The following is a 25,882-nucleotide window of genomic DNA, read 5'->3' on the forward strand; positions in this document are numbered from 1 at the left end:
GGAGCAAGTGGCATTACATTAACTTATTTTATTCACTGAGTTGACAGAGCATAGCTACTCCTCTTATAATCCAGTGTTCGGATGGCTTCTCCGTGGGCAACCGTACGGCTATGACGAAGTTCGTAGAGTGACCAGTAGTGGATAATATCCCACGGCGTTCGGTGGTTTTATATAGTGGACAAACATACGATTGTCTTTCTTCGATATCTTGCTTCTTCATTGGTATCAGCCACAGCTGGAATTATAGCGAAAAGGTAAGTCCTGTCATTGATCTATAAGTACATGTATATCTTTCTTGGAGGATAAATTTACTTACAAAAGGTACGTTATCGTAAAGTACTTTGGGAAAGCTCTCCTCTATACACATTTTCTTTATATCGAATCTTGCACTGTCCAAAAATAACCCATAAACGTAAACGCCATCCTCGGGCGTAATTGTGAAGACAGTTTCTTTCAGGATTACGAAATCAAATGTAAGAAGATCTATAGGGATCTGATATTTTCGCGCGTAATTTTGCAGTGTCCCAGTTAGAAACGCTTGCGTAAAATAAAACCCAGATAACCAAAATGTAACGGGTGGTCCCTCCTCGTACCATTGCTGTATAAAACAAATTCATATTTCAAAATAGTTCAAGATTAATTAAAAAAACAAAACGCTAATATACAAATAATTACTTGTAAAAATGTTAAACGTTGTAGAAAATCATTGATATAACTGCCCAAGGGTTTTAAGGAGGGGTAAGAATTTGTTTTCCACAAAAGCGGTAACTTGCTCGTCAAGATTGCTCCGTAAATATCTTCAAGCTCAAAAGACATTATGATCAAACCTGCGGTATTACGGTATTGCGATAATATAATTCCTAAGATGCTGTTAATTTTTTTTGTTTAATTTTTATCATAATACTTTTATTATATATACATATAAATAAAATATGAAAGATTGATAGTTTAAGTTAATTGACAATATTTCACGTGTATGAATTTTTTTTTAAACTGATATATACCTTTAATAGCTTTTTGTATATTAATAAGACTATTCCTGATACAGCTTAATAATTTGTTAAATCTGTCCATCTCTTGCACTAGCACAGTGTTCATGCTTTGACTGTATAGTGTAGGATATTTAGCAAGTGCTGCAATGAGATTGTAATCCTTTGGAAGCTTATCCAAGATATCTGTCGCGACACCATAAACTATATCATCGTCAGAAGTTTGTCTCAAACCTGATTTAACAGCTTCCTAGGAGAAAAGATAATAAAACGTTTCATTATCTTTACTTGAGTCGTTTAGTCCATTTAGTTTAAAATTTCACCTCAAGCTCAGAGAGAATCAAATCAAGATTCATTAAAGTTACATGCACACATGATGTAAGATCGTAATCTCAAAAAGCGATATATAACATACCTCATTAATTTTCCAAAGATCCTGAGATCGAGCAATAAAAAAAAGATAATTATAAAAAATACATATTTAATATTTTATGATTGTATAAAATTTATTAGCAATTAGTATAATTGTTATAAATTAAAATTCTATTATTTTTTATGATAATATCATGATTACATACCGTTCGATCCTGAATAAAGTTTGATAAAATAAAAAATTATAATAATTATAATACATATACGATACATAATATCATTATTTTCACGAAAAATTAAATAAAAATTACCTGAGTGAGCAATAATGAAGAGAATAACAGATCTGTCTCTCGCTGATCTTTAAGTATGTCGGCATTTTCATTCATGCCAAATACACTTGGTTCTGTAATTATTGGAAGTTTTCTAATGTATGCGATATATGCTTCGTATTCTTTAGCGATCGGACAATAATAAATAGTAGACGATGTGTCAAAATAGTATATTTCACCAGTCAATAGTTTCCTAAGTAATGACATAAGTAATAATTTCTTAATTGATTAAAATTACACAATTCGTTAATACTCACGGACAATAGAATTTTGATAGAATAGTATTCAGTGTTCTACGGTCCCACTCGTCTGTAACTCTACCTCCATAGTTGCATTCACCCGTGAGGTACATCAAAGCATCAAACTGCACGTCCTCGTAATCGTCCAGAAACATCTTCAATTGCAAAGTGCTGATCCTCAGATCTGTCTCATTAAATTCGTATGGAATGTTCCAGCCAATCGGGCCAAATTTCCGTCTCTCTTGTACGATAGCATGGAAGAAGCACAACGAGTACAGTAGCTTTTTGAAATACTCGCTTTGAATGCAGCCTTCGAAGAACTCTATATTACTGATTGGATCACTCGCGTAGGATCTCAAAATATTGGCCCTGAGTCCTTTGGGCGGTTCATTCGTAATCTTGATACCGTTCTGAAGGACCGATATGGGAAAATGCTCTGCCGGATAACTGGTTAACCATAGCCGGAAGTCAGGATGAATCGTATCGGGTATCAGATCCTCGCATATCTTTTCTAAAGTCGGCATCCAGCTCTTGGCCAAGTGACAATTTTGCAATACTACCCAATTACCACGCCTCACACCATCCTTTATTAATTTTTCCGCTATAGGTCCTTGACCTGAGACAATGACACGGTTAGTTTTATACAGTAAATACTTGCTGTATAATATTATAAATTTTCATACAGTAAATACTTACCTTGGCCAAGAGACAGATAGAAAAGACGGTTAGCACCATAGCCTTGCTCGTCGGCAAATGTCAACAAGGTTTGCGCCGGATCGGCACCGGGAGTTAGCACGAATATCAATGGAATACTACAATTGGAATCCGCAAAAGAAGATCCTAAGTCGAAAGGTGGTGCTTCTACGTATTGCGGGCCCATTTGTTCTACAATACGAATAATTGGAGTAATCAATGATGTCCGTTTAATTCATTAGATTGATACTCGCTTGTAACATGTCTTTTACCTTCCACGAGCAATTGCACCGCTGAGATAATTTTATCGGGACGGATACAACGCAAAATTAATAATCGTTCGAATAAATTTAATTTGTCATATGGCGCTGGGAAAGTTTCTTTCTGCGGTTCTCTCGAATCGAATATCTTCTTCCAATCGTCAACTGCGTTGGAGAATGATTCTTTGATGCCCTACGGAATTGACAAATATAATCTATAAATATCGATTTTCTAATCGATTATACAAAAATTTACTTCGAATCCTTTAACAGTATCCAATCTGCACAGTTCATCCCAATATTTTACGAGCAGCCACTCGGCAGGATTAGGGTACGGGTTTTCCAAACCTATCCCACCAGTTAATAAAAATAACCATTGGCTCGCGGTTTTCGGTGTGTCGCTCGTCTCACGCAGATTGAAAACGAGAAGCAGCGTGAATAATAATTTATCCTTAGCAAATAAAGATCTGCAGATATTGACGTAAAGGGAATATGTGAAGTATTTGGTCAAGTCTCTTAGACGTTGTTTAATATCATCGGTCGGCTCCGTATGATCGATAGCCATGTTGAAAAGATTCACAAACCACATCAATGAATATTGATACATTGGATCTATGTTAGCTAGGGATACTGCGAAAAAATTGATCCGGTTAAAACATTCAATTTAAAGACTTTTCTTGGTATTATTGATGTTGCACGATTTATTTACCTATTGTGAAGAAAAGTATAGTCGAATAAGCCGCGATGGGTTGATACTGCAATCTCGCGGCATCGATCGACTTTTCCGTAACTTCCGTGGCCGCTTGCTTTACCTGAATATCGTCGCTCAAATTTTTAGACACCATTAAAATGTCAATAGCTTCCTCGTCTTCTAAAATGTTACCTTTTGCCACGGAAAGTACTTCCAGGATTTTGGCTTCTGTCTCTTTCAACATCCTATCAGATAAAATAAAAAATTATATAAGTAAATCATGTAAAATAGAAGGAGTATATATATATATATATTAAAGAACACATACCTTTTGTTTTCAGCACTTTGCACGATTAAAACATTTTTTTCTGATTCCAAATCAGGTCTTTCCCTCGCAACTACAATCCCAAGCAACTGATCCTCCAGACCGCTCGGTGTTATCATAAAATTCAGCAGAGTTACTCTTACAGCTATTTCCGGCAGATAATGAGGATTTCTTAATTTTGTCGTAATATAAAGCCTATGTATCAATATGATTAATATATTATGTAGAAAAATATCTCAAGTTTTTAAATTATATTTTCTTGTCTAACTCAATGTGTTATGACAAAATCGTGACAAAAAAATTTACAAAAACAAAATTATTTCTAATAAAATAAAATTAGTAACAAATCGTTTTGCTATCCATATATTGCCATATAACAAGCAATAAAATTTGTTAATAAAAATATATTGCATCAATGAGCTTTTGTTAATATAAAATTAAAAATGCAGCAGTTTGTATACATACAATTCAAGAGTACCTAAAACTAGTATTATATTCTATTATAGCATCGCCTAATTTTATGCACCATGCACCAGCATGCCTGAATGTTTGTTTAAGAAGTATCGGTTCAAGAGTGGCATCTAACTCTTCTTCTACGTTTTCTAACAACACTGGCTGTCCAAATTGTAGCGCATTTTCTAAAATCCTGATGTAATCAAGTTGGTTTAATCGAATAATGCTTATATTATTATTCTTTTCCATGTTTCTTATCCATTTGTTAGCTTGACCTTGTGGATCTATCATCAGCGGCCATCTTCTGGAATTTCTAAAAAAAATAGTAGCATTACGTAACATTATATGTTATTAAGATTACAATTTACTTACGTAACGATAATTCCATTGTCGATGGAAAATACATCGGCGGGTAATCCGGCGATGTTCCATGATCTGATCAAAACTGGATCGCCAAGTACATCGCGCAGATAGAAATTGTAACTGCAAATTACTTGCATATTCGTGCACAATTGCACCCACTCGTTTATCTGCTGCACGCGAAACGGCATAGTGAATGGACCTAAATAAGCCACTACACCGGAAGCAATTAGCACGTCTCCCGTTAGCCGATAATATCTACAGAAAGTAGAAAAAATCAAATTACTGTGAATTTACTATAATGTACATTCACAATAATTAAAAGAAAATTTGCAATAATTATACATAAAGATCCACTTCAAACAAGGCTTACTTATCGCCTAAATCCTCAGCAGTTTGGGACCATCGTGCATATTCTCCGCCTAATCCTCCGATGAGATCTTCGGCTCGCTTCAATTTCATCTCACAATCCGCCACCTGATCCGACATCGTTTGAAACTCCATCTTTCTTTTGCTTAGAGTTTCTTGAAGATCCAACAATTTTTTCTAATAGTAGATTTTTTAAAAATTAAATTTTTTTAATATATTCATATATAAATGTACTATTATTTTTTTTTAAATTGAATTTGATTATTATTTTGTATTACTTTTGTTGATATTCGCAATGCGTACCTGTACTTGGCGCAATTGTTCTCTCTTCATATTTAATTTTTCTATAGCATTATGATAGACAGCTTCAGCTTGTGCAAGGGCTCGTTTCTTAGGAGCGACGATTTTCGCGATTATATCGTATTCAGACATTGCAATGACCCAACGGCATAATCCTTCGCAAGCCGTTGACACTTTTTTGATTTTCTCCGGATCAAAGTCCGGATTGACCAGATACTCTTTCCGTATTGTTTCGATTACTTTATCCGGTATGTTATCCTTATCGAACTGAAGTAGCGAGTCTAAAAATTTAACATCGCTGAGCATCCTTAAAGCGGCCTTCCAGAAATCATCAATTTGGGTACCCTCCTTTGTCAGTACTTTCTCTGGCTTTATTTGCTGTAATAATTCATTGAAATTACAACAATATATAAGCAATAAAATAAAAAATCTGAATCATTATACCAGATCTTTTGTGAATGGCAATATATATTGTTCATTGCACAATTATCTTGTACCTTAAGGACACAAACGCTTTCCACGATAAGCTTCACGCCATAAGGAGGATGCTTCATTGCTTTCACTATTGCGATATCTGCCAATGTTAATGTGTCTAACGCTGCTTGGGCTCGATTTAAGATAGGCATAGCCTCAGCTAAATCAGCATCGCATTCAGCTCTTATCACAGCTGCTTCATTCGCGACTACCTATATATATGATGAATAACTTTGTATAGGAGCATAGTTTCGTTAAACTTATGTTTCATGTTTAATGTCAATAATATATTATTGTTCTAACAATATAATGTATTAATATTTAATTTTTCGTTAAAATATTAATGTACTATATTGTTAGCACAATAATATGTCAGTAATCAATAAGGATTCTACGATCTTACTTCAGCCGCGGCTTCGTCGACTTTGACTACTTTCTCAAACTCAGTGACTTCCTGACTTTCTTTCTCAACGTCAGCCAATATTCGCTGGATATCCTGCGTAGCTGCAATTAATTTTGGTTGCAACTGCTTCAACATATTCTGCATCTCTGTTACTTGATGCTGCGTGCTATCCAATTGCTCTAATCCACCTTCATACCGAGTCTTAGTGTGCAGCACTTCTCTGTAACATTATAGAAAATTAAACGGGAAATTATGAAGCTTAATGAAGTCATACTTACCCACGCTTTTTATCGAGTAAAGTCTGAAAAGTCTTGATCATTTCGAGATAAGATGTAGGCGTCACATAATTGCGTCTATTCAAACGAATTAAGAATTCGTTACTTAATTTTTGAGTGGATACATGAAAGAATTGACACATATCAATACCGACATTTCTTTCGTGATCAGTAAGTTCAACGGGAGCCAAGAATTTTGTCGCGACAGCGGACAACGCATCTTTAGGCCATGGCTTGAACGATGATATTAAGGATATAACATATATTTTTTTTAAACAACAGTGATAAAATCTGATGATTTTATTTTAATACCTGAAGCCAATCTATGGTGCAACAGTTAACTAAAGCCGGAAATTTCCTAATTCGATTTCTAAAAGCGTCACCGATGGGAGACATGGTGACAACAATATGTAATTGATCGCGACAGATTTGTACGAACATATTAAAAAGCGCCGCAGGGCTACCATCTGTTTGAAATACTCGTTCTCGTTGTCGATCAATTATTCTCATCTTCTCGCATATTTCAGCCTTCTCATCAGCCGTGAATATATTAGGCACCTAAATAAAGATCAAAATTGTCAAATTTAATTTTTCAGGTTGTTAAATTTTTTTTAGCGAGCAAAAAGATATACATAAACAAAATGGCGAATAAAGATAAATAAATCGATATGTTATTTACTTCTCCTGAATTAAGCATATTATTGATATCTTCCAAGAAGGTCTCTTCTTTAATCTGCGTATCACTGAAGAGAAAAGTCGAATGCAATTCGGTAGCAGTGACTTTCCTCAAAATAATTTTAATATCCTCGTGCCATTCGTGCTGGCCATATTGTTGCGTAAGTTCAACCTGAAACACATCGTAGTCGCAAATATGTGACGCCAATCTGGTTAAAGATTGCCTTCCAGATCCACCGACTCCAACGAGGAGAGCATGACTTCGTGGTTGCTTGATGATACGAATTATCCTCGATAGATGTTCGATTGCAAACCTTCATATTACATAGAATTTAGCATAAGATTGAGTATTAATTGCAAGTATTACATTTATCAAATATAAAACAGATTTACCGGAACAATACCAGATTCATAGGCTTCTTTGTCATTGAATCATACTCAGAAAGATATGTTTCCACGATCTCTCGTAATTGTTCTAAATCGCTAACTTCTTGGTACAAACGAATGTCTGCCTTAGCATCGGCAAAATCGCAATATATCAAATTTCGTAATTCATTTATGGTGATCTACAGAAAATGTACAAAAATGTGAGATGTCAAAGCACAATTTTCTTTTTTAGCTTTTCTAAAAAACTAATGGAAGGATAAAATTTTACTCTTTTTATATATTGTTCCTTTTGTAAAAGTAGATCTTCGAAGAGATTGTCTAACGAGACTTCCATATGTTTCTTCAGTGTCACATTTATTTGCTGTATTAGCCAATTGATATCAGTTTCGTCAACGGAACGATCTCCAAATACACGAAGTATCTCGTGAACCCATAATCGTTTCATATTTGATAGTGCAGGCATAGTTTCTGGAACTGATAAAAGCACTCCCTGCGTAATAATTGTAATGATTAATAAAGAAATTTTCTCGAAAATATTGATAATAATAGATTGAATAACAAGATGTTAAACAACCTGAATAACTCTGGAGAAATCTCGAAGATTAAACATATAATGGCATTTCGCAGGTGTCGGTAGCAGATTGTGCAAGCTCTCTTTATATATGTCTAACGTTGCTAAAACAATTTGATCAATGCATGGATCAAATTCTTTACTAAAACCCCTACAATATGCAAAGAAACATGTACTACATATATTATAGATTTTCATAAAATAAGATATTTACTCGGAATAAATTTAAAATATATTTTGTGAATATTCTTATAAATCTTAAATATTTTTTAATTTATAGACCTTGTATCGAGATGCCATAGAACAATCTTACTAAATATCGTAATCATAACGTCATCCTGAAATTCAGATATTGCCAAAACGAAAAAATGTCGTTTGAATCGCGGCGTAACATCTTTGCCTACGATTGGCGGAGACATAGCACACATTAATTGGATCTCAATCAATTTTATTAACGTTTCTTCCTTTCTATCATACCTGCCAATAAGAAATTAATAAAAGTTACGAATATTTTATTAAAATTAAATTTAACACTATTTAAGCAATACTCAAATATATAATAACTTTATTACAAAATTATAAGTTAAAATTAAAAAATCAAATAATGTCAATAAGATAAACGTTCCAAAAGTGACCAGACGTATACCTGTATCCGGACATTTACACAAAACTTCATTTGTTTATTATTATTAATCTCAAATGCTATTTAAAATAATCTTTATATATCTATAATTAGATTATAATATTATAATAGAAAAACATTTGAGATTAATAATAATAAATCTTGTGTAAGTGTCCAGACATAGGTACATGTCCGGTCACTGAGACGTTTATCTTAAGTGACAAACAATTCAGGATTTACCATTGCCAGTGATCCAACCATTGCCGTAATAATTCTATGGGCGGTTGTGCCCCAAACGTCTCTTTCATTGGCATTGAAACGTCATCGACGAAGATAATCCATCGTTTCCCTATAGGAGGACCATAAACGCCCTTTCGCCTGCGATCTAATTTACTCATAATAATATCTTGCGTCTGATTAGCAGTGGTTTGCGCGGAAAAATTAATCAGCAACGGCTTATTCACTTCGGCATTGTTCTTCTTCAATAGGAAGTCGATTATGTATACTGACTTTCCAGTGCCTGTTGGACCTACAAAGAGTACCGGCTTCTCGTGTTGTACCAGCATCTGAAAAAGTGCCGTGTACCGTATTGTTTCTATGGTTGGCACAATTATTTGATTGACAGGGATGTCACGGGGAATCGGGGGCGCCAGTAATAACTCGTCCGACCATAATTTCCACTTTCCTTTACCCTAATAAAAAAATAACACAAATTTAGCAAGATGAAATTTAGCGAAATAAAACGTCTTCTTAAAAAATTAAAATATTTTTTATTTAAATATCAAAATTAAATAAATAAATGTTTGCAAGTTTACCTCTTTAATAAATCTGTAATCAAATATCAGATTATGCTTTGGCATGACAAATATATAAGGTTTTAAAGGCGGTGGAACCGGTTCTTGTAACTGATATATTTTTATTAGCACCTGAGGAAATTCTTTTTCCAAAAGCCCATGAAATAAAATGCTAAATGATTCTTTATACTTGGCTTCCAAAGTGCCGCCCATTGCCCAGATGCACGAAAAAAAAAACGAACCCTACACAAATATTTATAAAGTTAATTCATTATAACTTACAACATTTTATTAACTATTTGATTATCTGATTCTGACTTCTAGCTGTGCTCGAAGATCAAGTTCGCTTAAATTTTTTACTACTTCTTCATTATAATAGTCATCCAAGAAACAATCCATAAGATAAGTAACAGATCGTAAAAGGTTTGAATTAGGCATCGGACATATTTCCTGCGAAGTAATAAATACAAGTGTATGAACAATACTTAGGCCGGAATCAGACTACGCATTGAAGATTGAGATTGAAGATTGAAAGATTGAAATTTGACCAATCAAAACAATAGGACCTAAAATTCCTCTGTCCTCAGTGGTCAAATTTTAATCTTCAATTTTCAATCTCTATCTTTAATGCGTAGTCTGATTCCGGCCTTATAATACGTAATTTTATTTATATCAAAAATAAATCTTCTACCTTTACGTCACATCGGCGTAATAGGTGAAAAAGGGGTTTACAAAATCTGAGGAATAGTGATTCGTACAGAAAGACTCGTAGCCATTCATCTATCACTTCTGGTAATTTGGCTATCCAAGAATTTAATAAAGGCTCCCATCCTAATGCTTCAGGCTCCATATAAATCATTCCTGTTTTGAACAATTCGTTGATCATCCAATTCTAGATTTCAAGCTTGCTTATTGCCAAAAGATCTTATTAAAGATCCCATTTACCGCAACGAGATACCGTGGCCGGTGAAGCAGCTGCTAGATCTAATGGCTCGAATATCAAGTTGGTCGTCGGCGCCAACTGAATGATCTCTCCGCTCATCAAACACAGCTTTTTGTTGTCGTCAAGAACAGTATTCATACTTTCTATCCATATCGCGTCTATCGGACCATCGAAGACTAACCACTTTCGATTGTCGTTTGTCGAAGTTGCAAAAGCTCGATAGCTAATAGCCAGAATACCGTCGTTCCATTCGTGAGACGCTGGATCGAATTGCCCATACAACTGTCCAAGAGTTATTGCCTTTGGATTGATCACCGTTACCTCTACTTTGCGCTCGTTTATCCAATTCTATTTAAAATTAACATTAAATTTAATCATTTGATTTAATCATTATATAATTGCTATAATTGCTGTCATTTTTTGATGGAATTAAAGTAATAATTAATGTGTTAGGAACATTTACATTTTCTTCGCAAATTTCGAGTGCGTCGGCCAGCATTCTGTAGGCCGTAGTCTTGCCAGCGAAGGAATATCCGACGATCATAAATCCATGTCTGACTGACATCATTTCGTATATTTGCTGAATTTTCTCTAAAAACACAGGAACGCACTGGATGTTTGCAGCGGCGCACGCTTTATGCGCGGACGCATTTAAGTACACATAGTTCGGTTCAGGAAGTTGCACATTTGGAAAAAGATCCGAGATGATACTCTAAAATGATATATTCTTGATGATTTATCCCCTTTATTTGAGTATAAATGTATAGACATACATGAAACAGCTGTATATCTTCACTAAGAAACTTGGGCAAATTCACATCCTTTATACTACGCAGGATTAAAATGTCCTCGTTTTCTTCTGGATATTTTAATTTCAAATGTCCTGCCGCTATTAGGACAGACTTTACTGCTCGCATACCGTAATCATAATGATTCTGGCTGGACAGCTGCTCTGAGCATAATTTATAAGCCATGACTATTTTAACAGACAAAGGTCTCGCGTTGTAAAATCCATATGAGTACAGAATGTTTTCTGCTATTAAAGCGTAATCCGGTACCTATTAAATATTTTTAAAAATACGACATAATTATACACGAAAATAAAGCATATTTTTTTCAAAACGCAGATTTGATCTCACCATCATAGCCACTGGTCGAAATAAAGCTTTCAAATTGTCTGGCAATTCCGTTCTGCCAGCGTATCCCGGATTCATTGTGGTGAATATCGCGCAGGTACGATCTAGTTTTAATTCTGTTTCCTCGAATATTAATATCTTCTTCCCTGTCTGTATAGCTCGTTGAATAGTTAATATTTGCTGCGCCACTACCGATAAGACTTCTAGATCAATGCGGTTGAACTCATCGAAACAAGACCATGCACCTGTACAGGCTAATCCCTGGTGAATTATTTAATATATATATTTAGAATAAGAAAAAAATTTTTTATTTGTTACAAAAATGACAGTTAATGCAAATAAGCATCAAAAATTTGTTAAATTACTAGTCAATTTAACTCGTGATATTACTGCGGTAGTTAAATAGAGTTAGCGTTTTAAGACCGAAAAATCATTTTGGCGCGCGTTTCTGAGGACTACACATGTAGTATATAAATTCACATAAGAATCATACAAGCATTAAGATCCAGCTAGACCGTTTAGGCATTGATTTCTATAGTTTGTATTGATACAGGACGTCCCATTTTAATCAATCCAATTAATTATCTACGAAATTATTGATGATGAACATTTTTCGTGTATCAATAATTTCGGAAAAAATTGACTGGATTGATTAAAATGGGACATTCTGTATAATTGTTTTTGTGTATCTGTAAGCTGTTAGATTGAATGTTTCCAGTTTATACTTTGAAAAATTTTCCCAGAGCGATATAGTCTAGCCCTTCCGAGCAATTGAATACGACGCATTGCTTGGCAACTGCCTTTGCTAGATCTTTGGTAGTTTCAGTTTTTCCTGTCCCAGCAGGTCCTTCCGGAGCGCCGCCGAGATGCTGGCTGAGAGCACCGAACAAGGTACGATAGCATCGATCGGTGAGTGGTGTGATTACTAATCGCGACGTATTGCCCAAGTATTCATATGCATAGGCTAGCTTAGAATTTATCATCATCGTATACAAGTTCTCGTCCTATAGAACAAAAGCATACATTTTCATACTGGCGACTCCGAATATATATTATACGATAACAAATGTAAATTATAAATAAACTGAAAAGAATGACTGCGTATTTAAATGTACTCACTATCCAATAATATCTCAATTGGCAAAGCCACTTAAAATCTGTGATTTGATTTACATTTTGCTCGCATAATTGCACCAGTACATCACGACTGTGCACATCTAACGTTACTACAGCTTCTGCAAATAAAAACAAGAAGAAAAGAGTAATTTCTGGATCGTAGTAACTGGGATACTTAATTCTTGCCAAACAAAATACTGACCCAAAGTCGTTCGATTCTGCGTTGATAATTTACCGCGGACGAGCTTGACGATTTCATTAAGTTCGTATGTGCACGTTTCTATATAATCTCTTAAACTTTCGGAGTTCTTCGGAAGCTTATCAGTAACATCTGCCGTCCAGTACAGTTTACTAACACAGAGAATAGTCTGCCCTGGCCATTCCAGGGCCCATTGGCTCCTAGCTTTAGTCGGAAAGGCATTTTTAGCTCGTATCACCTTCAGAAAAATCAAACCGATATATTTAATGATTTTATGTAAGACTTTCTTGTTATCGATTTCAACTAACCTGAGCCTTGATGCTTTTCTTCATATCACTTTCAAGTTCAAGGAGCCATTTTTCCACTTGTCCTCGCGCAGCAGTCGTATCGATTATATCCTCGAGAATAATCACCTCCTCTTCAGATGACATCATAGCTGTGGCCTCCATGGCTTTGGTAAATCTCAATTTTGCAATACCCTCGAAGCATTTCTTCAAATGCGGCTGCACTCTATAATTAAAATAAACAGTTACGAATTGAATATGTATGATAATAATCAATATAATAAAGCATATATACCGCGTGGGATCCTTTGTCTCAGATAAAATTTCTAAAAGTTCATCGTTAGACAGAAAGAAAAATCGCGGAAAGAAGAGTCTCTTTTTCTCTAGATAAGCGGCAAGTCCTTTCTGCACTAATTCAAGCAAAGTAGTACATTTTTTCAAGCGATCCAGCATCTTGTCGATATCGACAACGATCATAACTGCTGGATAAACCGCGACGATTGTCATAAGTTCTTTCCAGATCTATTTTACACATCATTTAAATTTGAAATTATTATAAATTTATATATATGTATATTTTTGCATGTAAGTGATAACGAGGTAATTTACGTTGTGAATAATTACGAACTTTATCTACGGCGGTAAATCGTCGACTTTCCTCTGGCATCTGTTGCTGTATATCGGGCGATGAGAAGATTGGTTCAAGATACATCCACGTTGCTTGAACTTTGAGCCAATAATCCATAATATCTTGTAACAAAAGTAACTTGGCTTCCCATTCTCTGATAAAATAATAAGATAATAGCATTATAGAATGATAAATAATCATGAACTTTATTTGATAATTAAAGTAGCAATTCAACTAAAAGAAATTAAACTCCCCTCTTTCTCTCTCCCCTCCTCCCCTCTCTCTCTATAAAACAGTTATAAAAGTTTTGTAAACCTACAGAGTTTCTTTCTCAAATGGCTTTATGTAAAGAGAATTCTTCATCGTCTGAGCTTTCGTTAGATGATCGTCGAGCAACTGTTGTATCTCTTCTACACTGGCAATAACATATGTGCCAGTGTCACGATAAAGATTGACAGTAAAAGCGATATCCGCCCAATCCGAATACATTTTGAATAAAGCCCTCTCCAAATTACCCTCTTTAGTAGCTGCCTCGGATATTGCATCAAATTTCGCGACATAGTCGCCTAGACCATAGTCGAGAATCTGCGGACGTAAATATGATTATGATCTGTAGCCAATGACAAACCAGTTAGGTTCGCCTTTACCTTGGCCAATGTCATGTATTGATCGACTTTGATCGGAAACCCAACAATTTCCGAAATCTGTTCCCAATGGCGACTTTTCAGAGAAGGATTCCCGAGAGTCAATATCACCGGCATATGCTCTTTAAAATCTTCGATTTTTATTCTTACGATTTCTGCTAACTTTCTCACTGTAGGTTCTTGAAAAGCTTTCTCCAACTTATATATCAAACGATATGCATTGCTCGTTTCAGTTTCAATCACTTCGGGATCATGTGAGCCTATCATAGCTTCGGTCCAATTTTCATAATTAGTTAAAAATTCACAGGCAATGTCATAGAATTTTTTGTAGGGTGCCAACTTATCGGCTGTCTAATTATTAATAAAAATAATATTATTTCTTCCGTATAAAAAAAATAACATTAGAAAATGTAGATGTAAAACACCGAATTTTTGATATTTTTAAAAGCTTTGAACTTATGATAATTTCTATAATTTATTTCTATCACTAGATTGTTTCAAAATATATGTGCTGATAAATGTGAATCGATAAAATTCAACCTTTTTGTATTACCTTTTTTCTTAAGGGATGCCTTGACATTTCCCATCCGAATAACTTTTCTTCATCGTTGAATTCTACAATTGTATCAACAGCAGCAATCAATTTTTTGTCGAGACTCGTAGCTTTCTTTTTGTATCGTTGTATCTCCTCAATATTGCCCCAATATTGCAACTCGTTGCAATATTTCGCATAAATCTGAAGATCCTGTTCAAATTTCTCGATTCTGACTTTAAGTGTTGCTTGATACTCGCCCGTTTTACTTGCAATTATTTCTCGGTGCTTTTCGAAAATTTCAGGCATTGTGTGATACCTGAATATACGAGAATTTCAATTATTTACATTATTCAAAATTTCTAGATATAATTAAATGTTTTTTCTTTATATGTAATTATGTTATTAGTGAAACAATTCTTTTATATGTAATTATAAAACAAATTTTATTGCAAATTAAATTAATATAATTCAAACACGCTTACCAATGAAAAGCAAAATTATTGTTCTTCAACTCAACAGGTGTTAAATGGTGATAATCTGATAAAAATATTATATATTTCATTACTTCTTGCAATCGAGTTTCTAGTTCAAAAACAGTCTCCGTTTCAGATTTATGTATAAAAGCCTGCAATTTCATAAGTTCTGACGTATTTGGCGGTATACTTAACGCTCGGTCTGCGATGTTTTGATAAATATCTCCTATACTAATAATTAAAAATTATTAGATAATAAAATTATTGCCACAATTTTTAGTCGTTAAGTCAAATTGGCGTGAAACGTACGTTCGAACTTTTTGTTGATAATCAGCGACCATTCTTGAAATTAATTCACCTTTGAGATGAGCAGCTGTAGAAGCGAGATGTCCTATAATATGACGTCTGCGAACTTCAAAGAGATCAGTAAAAGATGTCCAATAAAACTCTAGTGGAATATTCTTGCTCAATCGATCATAATAATCAACGAGTTCGCAATATTTGTAGTATGGCTTAGGTGGTTGGGTTTTCAGAAAGTCCCGAATGTAATTGATGTCCTTATCATTTATCAAGCTTATATATTTATCGAACTCATGCAACTGCATTTCCGGATCAGTTTTATATTGTTCAATTAAATTTGATATAACATTCGCATGTTGCTCAAGAAGGTCTGAAGAAATCATTGGCTGCGAAAGTAGGTAGGAATTTAATAAGTATAGTATTATAATATAACTTTATTAATAATTGTTAATCATTATATTAAGTATAATAATCAAATAATTATTGGAAATGATACTTTTGGTAGTTATTTAATAATTTTATTTAAACATTATGTGATATTTTTAACCCATTCAATATTATGTAAAGTGTATACCTTGAGCAATTCAGCGGAACTACTATCCGGATAAATCCATTTGAGTTTTACTTCCGCTCGTGGTAATGTTGTTACAGCATCATAAAGAGAATTCAGCAACATTGAAAGCCCGTTTGCAAATGCTTTGAATGTAGGATCAAAAACGATAGATGTGTTTCGTACCACAACGTTTATATTAAAGCCACAATTTGTGTACTGTTTAAAATAATTGTATTTAATGTATTGGATCGAAATATACATTAAAAACAAATTTTTAATCGGGCACCAGTCTATGAAATATATACTTACACCAACGTCCTTGAGATAATTAATATAGTCTTCCATCGAACGTAAGCACAAGTCTCGCAGTTGATCTTCCATGAGGTAGGCAAGGCAATTGAAGAATCTATTATATTGCGGATTATTTACAGATGGTAGAGTTCCCTTCTTCGAAGCCTATCGATGTAGAGATTTTGACATCAGGTACGAATTAATATCTATAAAAAGTAATTTCTACCGCTTAAGACTTAAACTATACAGCGAAATTTCTTACTATGAGTAAAATATTGCAGATCTTTGGCAACCATCGTTTGAGAAGATCGTCGCTCGTATCTTTAAGAATTCTTAAGAATTCGTAATCAAATTTTGAAAGATCGTACGATTGCCTGTACGACGTCAGCTCTCGTATGTCTATTTGTTTGGCCTCTCTATGAATTACGAGATTATACTGGACCAAAAATCATTTCATGTATAATAATATTCCGATGCTATGTACCATTTCAGTTTACTAACCCATATTCACGATACCAGTAATCTAAAGTTTTGCGTATGCACGGGTGATACAGCATGATCGATCTCTTCTCCAATTTTGCTCTTCTTTTTTTATATTTAATACAGTGCTCCAGCGACAACAATTCGGCGATTTCTCGGAAGAGCAACGGCTGCAATGTGTAATCGGAATGTGTAATCGCAAAAAGCAATCGAGTGTAAAGAGCGACCGTATAGGATTATTGGCAAAAGGGCATGTTGTCGAACGCTGACCCAACATCAGGCGCTCAAAGTTTTATACTGTTCGTGAAATAATACTTTCTCATATACATATGTCGTGTATCATTGCAGACATTTGGAAATGGTAGTGTCTCGGCACTAAGACAAACGCAGCGACGTCATAGCGCGAGACCAACAGTGCTCCTTTATGCGATATAATACTTACCGGAGTAAAGAGCGCCTCCTCGAAGGGTTCTTGCAGCACAAAGTCAACGATAGATTTTTTCATGCTCGTAACATAGTCACTTTTTAATTCTTTAATCAATTGATTGAAGCATTTGTTGTATTTCTTCTGCCATTCAGCGGACACCATGCTCGTTATCTTCTTTAATGTGTCAGAATCTAAGGTACCTGCATGAGTGTCGTCAACTTCGTGAAGAATGTAATAGTAATACCTCAAGAGATTCTTGTCTTCCTCTGTGAGCCAAATATCAACGATATCATCAACGTCGCTCAAAGTTGCTGTTGTTTGTCCGCAAACATTATCATCGTCTAAAACCATCCACTCCTTTGCAGAGTCGCTACAAATTTCCATCTTGTCTTCGCGACAGCTTTCGTTGCATCTCATCGGTCCTTTGATCTTTCTGATTAGATGCATCCGAAATTCAGCTCTCTTCTGACATAGTGACATATAATAATCATCTTTGGAAGAAATTATTTTTTGTCTTTTCTTCAGTGCCATGGAGCTGCTTTAAATTTATTTAATAATTTTTTTTACAAAATTTGATATATACTTTATATGGAAAATAGAAATACGTAATCAAACATTACAACGTATTTATAATGTTATATTTTGCAAGAAGCAAACAATATTTTACGAACTGCTAGTAGCTTACCTCGACAAAGCTTCACATTTTTGTGACAAATTGAAAATCTCCGGTTCATCTTTAATATATTTTTTTAAACGATCATATGTCTTCCGATGCACGTGATAACTTTTAAAAAGCTTGGTATTTGGGCAATACGTGTGGGAAGTGGATTGCATCCAATCACAATGTTTTTTACGAGATTTTCTAATGAATGACTTCTCGCTTTGCTTTGTCAATCCTGTGCACGATTCTGATTTATAAATGTCAATTCCTTCGTTGCTTTTTTCTTGCTCTATAATTTCTTCCTTTCTTTGACTTCTATCTTTTTCTTGTACACAACGCGGGCTCTCCATCGTGTAACCCCAAACCTTTACTTTCTTTTTATTAAATTGTCACATACATAATGTAAATTTTAGAACATTAAGTGTGTACGTGATTTGAACAGAAAATCATAAAATAAATCACTCAACCTCTTCTTTTACGGTACAACTTACCGTTTCACTTGCTATATAAGGGTTACGTTACCATAGCAGTCACAATAACATGGAGACGTGTTACGTCAATCCACGTCAATCGTACATACATATATACATAAATTCGTATTTGCCTGTATTCAGAACGCGCTTTTATCGATAATTTTTATATTTCTGAAATTCTATAGTATACATGTAACATTAACTAGTACTAAATATAATACTTACATCGTAAAAGTGCGTTCTGAATATAGTCCGATATCTTTACTGTATGTTGATTGTTGATGATATAAGAATTGTTAACGTATAATAATGCAATAATGCAATACGCATTGATTACCCAAAAAGTGATTGAAAACAAGCATTTGTGCAAAAATAAAAAATCTATTCTGGGAAATACACATTTAATAAAGAAATGAAGGCTGAAGGATGTAAAAAAATGATAGATGTCTGTTCCTTTTAACATAAATATTTATTGTGTATTTATATATGTGACATTGTTTTCAGAATAATACTTTCATAAGTGTAGTGAATCTGTCGATGATACGTATAATCTGATAGTTTGATATCTATCAATGGCCGCTAGTTTGCGACTTTGCGGCATCGAAGATATGAAGATAACGATGCGTAATATAATACATTTCCTTTATATATCGAATATTCCGCAAAATATAAAGTTTATCGCGATATTAAATTTTATATATCTGTATTTATATAACGTATATATAATATATATCTATATATATGTACATATATCACGACAATTCACACACATTTGATTGTCACTCGTCTCTGATACATATAGTACACTGTTGATCCCTCTATACATCTAAATAGGCAACGTGAAGTATTAATTCTTTCTTTATTCCAGGAATATGCGAACGAGAATTCAGTTCAGCAAATTATCAGGGACAATTTGCTAAGTATGTGTGTGTATGTGTGTTCGTTCACGCGCGCGCACGTGTATATGTATATGTGTGCAAAAAAATAAACATATTGGACCCCCGCAACCTCCTAGCATGCCCCTTGCACACTATGATCGGAATTAAAATATGCACATATAGACGAACGATTAAGAGCGAAAAGGCGACGCTTTAAAGGGAGAAAAGCACCCGTTCTTGTTAGCTTTTGCCAGTGAAAATATATAGGCGGCACATGCTCCGCAACGGCGATTCGTGGCCAAAACGAGGACCGCGTGGATATATTGATTTTCTTTCCGACACCTTTCCGATGTTTTAACGTCGAAATATAGTCGTCACCGTTTATATACGCGGTAGTGATACGTTACACAGGGATAAACCATAAACGATTTAAATTGTCCTTTCTTTTGAGATATCGTAGAGAATATTCACAAATTACTTTTGCAAAAAAAGGATAAATGTCGAGGATGCTTGTCTCGACATTTTTTCGAATCAATTGTTTGTAAAATCAAATTTTCCACCAGGATAAATATTGATTGATTTGAATAGTATTTATTGAGAAAAATTTTTGTATTCTGTTTCGAAGAAAGCTATTATCGCAAATATATCGTGTTTTTCTTTGGCAGTACCCTGTGTAACGATATAATTGTACAATTATATCTAACGGCTTATATATCTAATGTTGATTAACACAGGTACATTCAATGTGAGTACGAATAACAGCGTTTTGAGAACGTAATCGATTAATTATTGAAATTTATCTTTGCAACCGATTAATTTCTTTATTACGCAATTCGCGCACAAGTAATCTTTTCCGTAATCTTAACGAAGTTTTGCAGATTCGGGAAGAGTAAAATAAATATGATAATGTTACTCACACACATCTACATTTCTGATGATAACATGTATTGATACTTCCATACCAACGGTATTGATCCGATTCTCCTGTGCCTAACAAGCAGTAGCGTTACGGTTGCTTATCTAAGCAACGGAAACCCACTTTGATCATTTTTAAGCCAAAACTATATTGACGACATCGGAACACGGTACATTTGACTAATTTGACTAATTCTCTTGTTTGACATTCTATGACACATAAATACACATAAAATGTATAGTTTAATATAAATTTTTCTAGTTATATTCACATGCACATTATTGCTATGCTTGATAATGCTTTCAAACTTGAACAGATATAACTAGATGTAAATATCTCTGAATTGAAAATTGTGTATATTCTTTTTAAATATATTTAACAAATTATAAATCGGTAAGTTAAAATATGTTATGTGATATAATATTTTGTTATAGGATATAATAAAAAAAAAAATTGTTTACAATTTAAAATATCCGATATGTCAAATTTTATTCATCTCATAAACCCCCCTTGACGGTATAATACGCGTCATCACCTCTATCTAACTTTTTTATATTTTGATATTTATAAATTCCAATATTTAATCTTTCAACTTTTACATAATATAAAATTAGCATATACACATCATCACTTTGTTAGCTTAGAGAAAAATATAAAAACATTAAACTCGAAACATTTCATGTTGTATTTAATTGTATATAAAAATTCTATTTTTATACGTTAGATCACAAAGTAAATTTTATATTGCAAAGAACGCGAGAGGAACTATCTGTCACGCGGCATTATTGCCAAGGTGCTCATTTGGGAAACTTATAGAATTAGAAGGCATAAAATGACACATACTTTGAGTTGAATAAAATAAGGAATTAACTATTGCCGTATTTTTTTTTTTATCAAATTACTCTATAAAGCGTCTGCCTTAAAATAAAGTACATGAGCCACTTCCAATTATATACTTATAGTTACCTCTGCCATTGAACACTAATATAGCTTCTTTCACGCTCGGCTGCACAGCAGCCACAGCAGATTAAACTCTCGTCTTTCTTCACAAGACATTAAGAAAATTAATAATCAGGGCTTATACCGACAATGACGATTTATATACCATACTGTAGTAGTCTCCATTGTTTACACGCAATTAATGGCAATTAATACCTTTCCTAACGACGTATTCTACTTCAGCCAGATTTAGAAAGCGAGATTTAGAAAGCCGCGCCGATTTTCAGATAGATATGCAATTTATATACGCAAAGTCTTTTATTGTACGAGAGACGCGATTCAAGATACGAATTGACAATGGAAAAAACTTAAGCCTATTTTGTTTATTTGTTTGCTTGTGACAAGCTCGCACGACGAAACGGAAAATCCGGGGAGTCATCGAACGGTTAAGGTCTTGTGAAGCGATACCGGTACGGAGTCCAGGCGAACAGTTCTAAAGGAAAAGAACACATATCCATTGTGTATCCATCATTAACTTGCCACATCTTCTAATTACTTTTAACATGCAAGTGGTACTAGCGCGGAGAACGTTACTATACTAATCTTGTCGTTTACGCGCTGCTTGGGATGCAAAATTAACATGCACTCTGAAAACGTCCAGCTCGCTTGTGTTCGAAAATAAAGTATTTTTCCTTCTTCTTTAACTGATAATTAACTTCCGCTCTCTATCCTCAGTCTGCAGTCTGTTTCGACGCAAGCTGCCGTTTCCAGTTGCGCTTACTACTCCGATGATGAAACATGCCAGATTGCTATGGATCCGTTAATTGATTTATACAAATGTTCAGATAAAGAAATTTAAATATAGTATCATCTAATATGGATTTGCACATGGCAATGATAGAAAGATCTTGCGAGGTAAGCGCGTATTGCAACAAGACAAAACGTCTGATGATGAATGTTGCAAACATCTATGCATTGAAGGATTGTAACGAATAATTGGATGATTTACTGAATGATTACTGAATGAGTACCGAACGATTCGACGGCAATCGGTCATTGTTTCATATGAGAGATAATAGAATAAATTGAAGTATGTAAAGATCAAGAATATTGTTTTTCGTTAATTAGCGGAGGAATTAGAACGATCGCTTTGATCGCTATTCGAATTGATCGGTATGATCGACTAATTTTTCATCTACCTGCAGGTGATATATGGAAGGATGTCTGCAGTCTAATCGATGATGATGCAATATGACGATGAGAGAGCACGATGCAAAACTACTTGTTTGTAAAGGAGGCTGGTAATAGCGTGGCGGCAGTCACTACATGAATCGCTCTACGATTTACCATGGTTAGTGAAGCACGGGCAAAGCGCATTCAGAATACGATTGCAGAATCCACGCGCTCGATTGTTCCAGCCAGCGATGGTATCACCACCCTTCAATCTACTACCTGCGCACACACACGAATAGCTAGTATGTTATAAATATCAATCTCGAAAGGTAATTATAATTGCGCCATGTTCTACTTTACAAGTAGCTCTACGGGGTGTCCCACCCAACTTGATCATCTGAAATATCTCCGTTGCTATTGATGGCACGAGAAAATACGCAAGAAAAAAACATAAAAAAAAAAACAAGTTAAATGACTGTATTTAATAAACAATTAAATGATTAACTCATAAATAAATAAAATGTTTAACTTATAAACATCGATCTTATTTGTAATCTTGATTGTGTCTACACAATTATTTTTTATTTTCATATTTTCCCATATTATGTACAGAGAAATTACACAAACACAAGCATATTTCTATTCATCAATTCAAATATGCGTCTATTGAATAAGTTATACTTATTTAATGATTACTTATGTGTTCACCGACATCTATAAATTTCTTCAATTATCTCTAGCAATCTAGCCGTTTATACTTTCAAACTATTATCTGTTTGATCTTCTCACATACCTACTTTTTTCCTCTACCTTTCCAGAATATAAAATATTTACCATTTTATTTATATCCACCTTCTTTCCCTTTGTTATAGCCGACGCGAGTCAATTAAAAATGTTTCAATCCCGTATAAATAGAACATTTAAACAGTAAGAATCAGAACGTAAAACCGATTTGTACTTACCTTCACCTTCAGCTCCCTGAAACATAAAAAAGAAAGATTGAAATTGCTCGATTTTCACAATATAATATAGCAAATATTGGCTTCATTGATAATTAATTCATTATTCTTTGTTTACTGTCATGAAATTTTTTGTAGATGAATAAATTGAATAAATCGCGAGTTTATTTACCTCCGATTGAATCTTTCTTTTCGAAGCCTCTGTAGCGGCCGTCTCTATTACTTCGCTGATAAATTTCGTGGTTTCTCTCATGAGCTCCTCATCCTCTTTGAAGGCTTCCTTCCTCTGTTGTAATGTTCCTGTCATCAAGTTCTTTTCGTGTTCGTCCATATCGATAGTGGAATGAAACGATATGGATATCTGTTTGGTCGGTTTGGTCATAATATCATCGACGATGGCAATTTTCGTGTCCTAATCCTTCGAAATTAAAATTATTCTCAATCAAGAATCTTATGCAAATTAAATGCAAAATTTTCTTAATTTATATACATATATTGCAAATATTTAGTTACTTTATAGAAAATTCAATGTATAAAAAGAAAAAATATAGTGTAGAGTAATTTAATAAAAGATAAAAATCCGATATGGAATATGATGATGAGCAGTCAATAATTTTAGATTGAATAATCTCTTCCTCTCTCCTTCTCACTCTTTCTCTTTTTTTTTCTGTGATCATCGGCTTGATATTAATTCACTAACAAGATTATTATACATTCGACCCCTCATGTTTTCGAGTCATTCGCGCATATATTGATCAATGATTGACAAAAACAAGGGTTGAAACCGATATAATTTTAATGCTTTCAGATTTCGATATTATATATATAAATAGCAATAATTGGATATATATTAAATCCATTTCTGAACGAAAATAAATCTGGTTTACATTATAATTTTTTAAGATGATATTTATAATTATCTCTCTTTATTGTTAATATTTTTATTCATGTTTTTAGATTATTTATGTATTTATGTATTTATTGAATGAATTCATGAACGAATGAACGGTGTAATTGTAAATGATAAATTGCGATTGCTAGCATAAAGTCATACTTCAATAATTCTACAGCATATAATACAGATAGATTTAATACTAAACAAAATTTAAAACATATTATGTTATGTATTTAAATTGCCTACGTTTAAAAAATGAATATTATATTCTATCTGCGTGCGGATGAATTCTTTATGCATCTAATTTATTATTCACATTTAATCCATTTCGCATGATCGCACATTATAGTATAGAACTCACCGTAATTACACCGGTTTTGATTCCAGCATCCAATCGGCATTCGAAACGGCCCCCGAGATGAACGATACCATTGCTGAATTTCTAATCAACGCAATAATACGTATGACAGAGACCACCGACGTAAATACGACGGCGGATGCAGACGGATGTGCCACAGGTGGTGTGTGTTGTTTCACCGCGCACGCACACCGACACGCAACATACACTGGTCTCTGCGTACACGCGCGTATTTCCCGGGGATGTCGATGACGTGGATACAGGTCGTTCAAGGCCGGCTCAAGGCGAGTCTGCAGTCGAGGTCGGCCGGGTTTATTTAATTGTTGATAAAGGCCTGGACCTGATAGCGAGCTATCCCGAGTCGAGCAGCCGGTCGCTGCGACGGAATCCTCTGGAACCAGGGGACTCGTCGACGCTTTACGGACATGGACTTGGCTCCCTTGACGGGATGGAAATATAGGGATGATAATGCCTCAATATTCGCGACGTCGAACGGGGCGAAGAAAAACTGACAGAAACGAGTAAACCTTCATCTTCTCTTTCGTCGCGTCTTTGACGGGCTCTGCGCTCCGTCAAGTAATGATCGACGCGGACCAGACGAAGCTCTCTTACCCGACTGGATATTACCCCACAACCAGACCCTGAAACGGAGCATGCGTCAGGCACAGCTATTAGGTTTTTATATCTTTGCTTCTATACCTCTCTTATCTGCTCGAATATGTACACATGCGCATGCATATGCGCGTGCATTTACTGCCCTTATACAGATATGCTAAGTCTATCAATCGACTGAAACAAGGTGAAACTTTATAATATGAATTGTCGCGAAAACAATACAAATGCTGATTATCATTTGTTAGATTCTGTATAAAGAAGAGACTGGAAGCAATTAGTGAAAAAGTGTATTTTGCAACATTGCAGAAGAATAGAATTTATAATCCAAGGATTTCGTTCTATTTTGTTTTGTAGACTTTACTCTGTAAGGAAATAATACATATATATGCATACTTATATTATATATATATATATATAAACAGATT

The 25,882-nt window shown here is 34.4% G+C and overlaps 2 protein-coding genes across 4 annotated transcripts; both read right to left on the reverse strand.

Annotated features, from left to right (window-relative positions):
* Window positions 1-11: 11 nt before the first annotated feature.
* On the reverse strand, window positions 12-18,601 carry LOC108769444 (dynein heavy chain 7, axonemal). The gene is made up of 47 exons (XM_018520455.1): window positions 18,276-18,601; window positions 17,606-18,128; window positions 16,702-16,848; window positions 16,414-16,608; window positions 15,849-16,225; window positions 15,549-15,770; window positions 15,085-15,382; window positions 14,535-14,882; window positions 14,207-14,472; window positions 13,888-14,041; window positions 13,555-13,781; window positions 13,284-13,485; window positions 12,979-13,213; window positions 12,780-12,895; window positions 12,386-12,664; window positions 11,664-11,921; window positions 11,298-11,582; window positions 10,988-11,236; window positions 10,527-10,872; window positions 10,273-10,442; window positions 9,900-10,031; window positions 9,603-9,824; window positions 9,028-9,479; window positions 8,448-8,642; window positions 8,169-8,316; window positions 7,863-8,084; window positions 7,601-7,773; window positions 7,212-7,521; window positions 6,845-7,090; window positions 6,536-6,765; window positions 6,258-6,477; window positions 5,878-6,066; window positions 5,384-5,758; window positions 5,085-5,257; window positions 4,724-4,969; window positions 4,377-4,664; window positions 3,902-4,093; window positions 3,592-3,818; window positions 3,139-3,512; window positions 2,895-3,075; window positions 2,626-2,814; window positions 1,948-2,545; window positions 1,673-1,883; window positions 1,005-1,239; window positions 676-827; window positions 317-598; window positions 12-235 (listed from the first exon to the last, which is right to left on the reverse strand). The coding sequence occupies exons 1-47, from the start codon at window positions 18,599-18,601 to the stop codon at window positions 29-31; spliced, it is 11,892 nt and encodes a 3,963-aa protein (XP_018375957.1). The 3' UTR covers window positions 12-28.
* Window positions 18,602-21,399: 2,798 nt separating this feature from the next.
* Window positions 21,400-24,923, reverse strand: LOC108769385 (uncharacterized). Of its 3 annotated transcripts, none has more exons than XR_001940551.1 (5): window positions 24,846-24,923; window positions 23,762-24,007; window positions 23,593-23,608; window positions 22,657-22,909; window positions 21,400-21,950 (listed from the first exon to the last, which is right to left on the reverse strand). XR_001940551.1 is itself a non-coding variant. In XM_018520329.1 (5 exons), the coding sequence occupies exons 2-5, from the start codon at window positions 23,969-23,971 to the stop codon at window positions 21,904-21,906; spliced, it is 378 nt and encodes a 125-aa protein (XP_018375831.1). In that variant the 5' UTR covers window positions 23,972-24,007; window positions 24,846-24,923; the 3' UTR covers window positions 21,400-21,903. The 3 variants fall into 3 exon arrangements, 2 of the variants coding, with proteins under 2 accessions (XP_018375831.1, XP_018375832.1); XM_018520329.1 differs by having other exon boundaries at window positions 22,805-22,909; XM_018520330.1 differs by having other exon boundaries at window positions 21,400-22,266; window positions 22,805-22,909.
* Between the last annotated feature and the right edge of the window lie 959 nt (window positions 24,924-25,882).

This window comes from Trachymyrmex cornetzi, unplaced genomic scaffold, assembly GCF_001594075.2.
Source record: "Trachymyrmex cornetzi isolate Tcor2-1 unplaced genomic scaffold, Tcor1.1 scaffold90, whole genome shotgun sequence".
Taxonomy (NCBI): Eukaryota; Metazoa; Arthropoda; class Insecta; order Hymenoptera; family Formicidae; genus Trachymyrmex; species Trachymyrmex cornetzi.

What these genes read in the sequence shown, in the direction of transcription:
- LOC108769444 (XM_018520455.1), bottom strand. Translation starts at nt 18,601, where the DNA reads ATGGAGAGCCCGCGTTGTGTACAAGAAAAAGATAGAAGTCAAAGAAAG. An exon ending in CCATTTGAGAAAGAAACTCT is followed by an intron (nt 14,042 to 14,206) that starts GTAGGTTTACAA and finishes TTATTTTATCAG; the next exon opens with AGAATGGGAAGCCAAGTTAC. An exon ending in AAAGCGTTTGTGTCCTTAAG is followed by an intron (nt 5,759 to 5,877) that starts GTACAAGATAAT and finishes GAATTATTACAG; the next exon opens with CAAATAAAGCCAGAGAAAGT.
- LOC108769385 (XM_018520329.1), bottom strand. Translation starts at nt 23,971, where the DNA reads ATGACCAAACCGACCAAACAGATATCCATATCGTTTCATTCCACTATC. An exon ending in CCCGTGCTTCACTAACCATG is followed by an intron (nt 21,951 to 22,804) that starts GTAAATCGTAGA and finishes CTTTTCCTTTAG; the next exon opens with AACTGTTCGCCTGGACTCCG.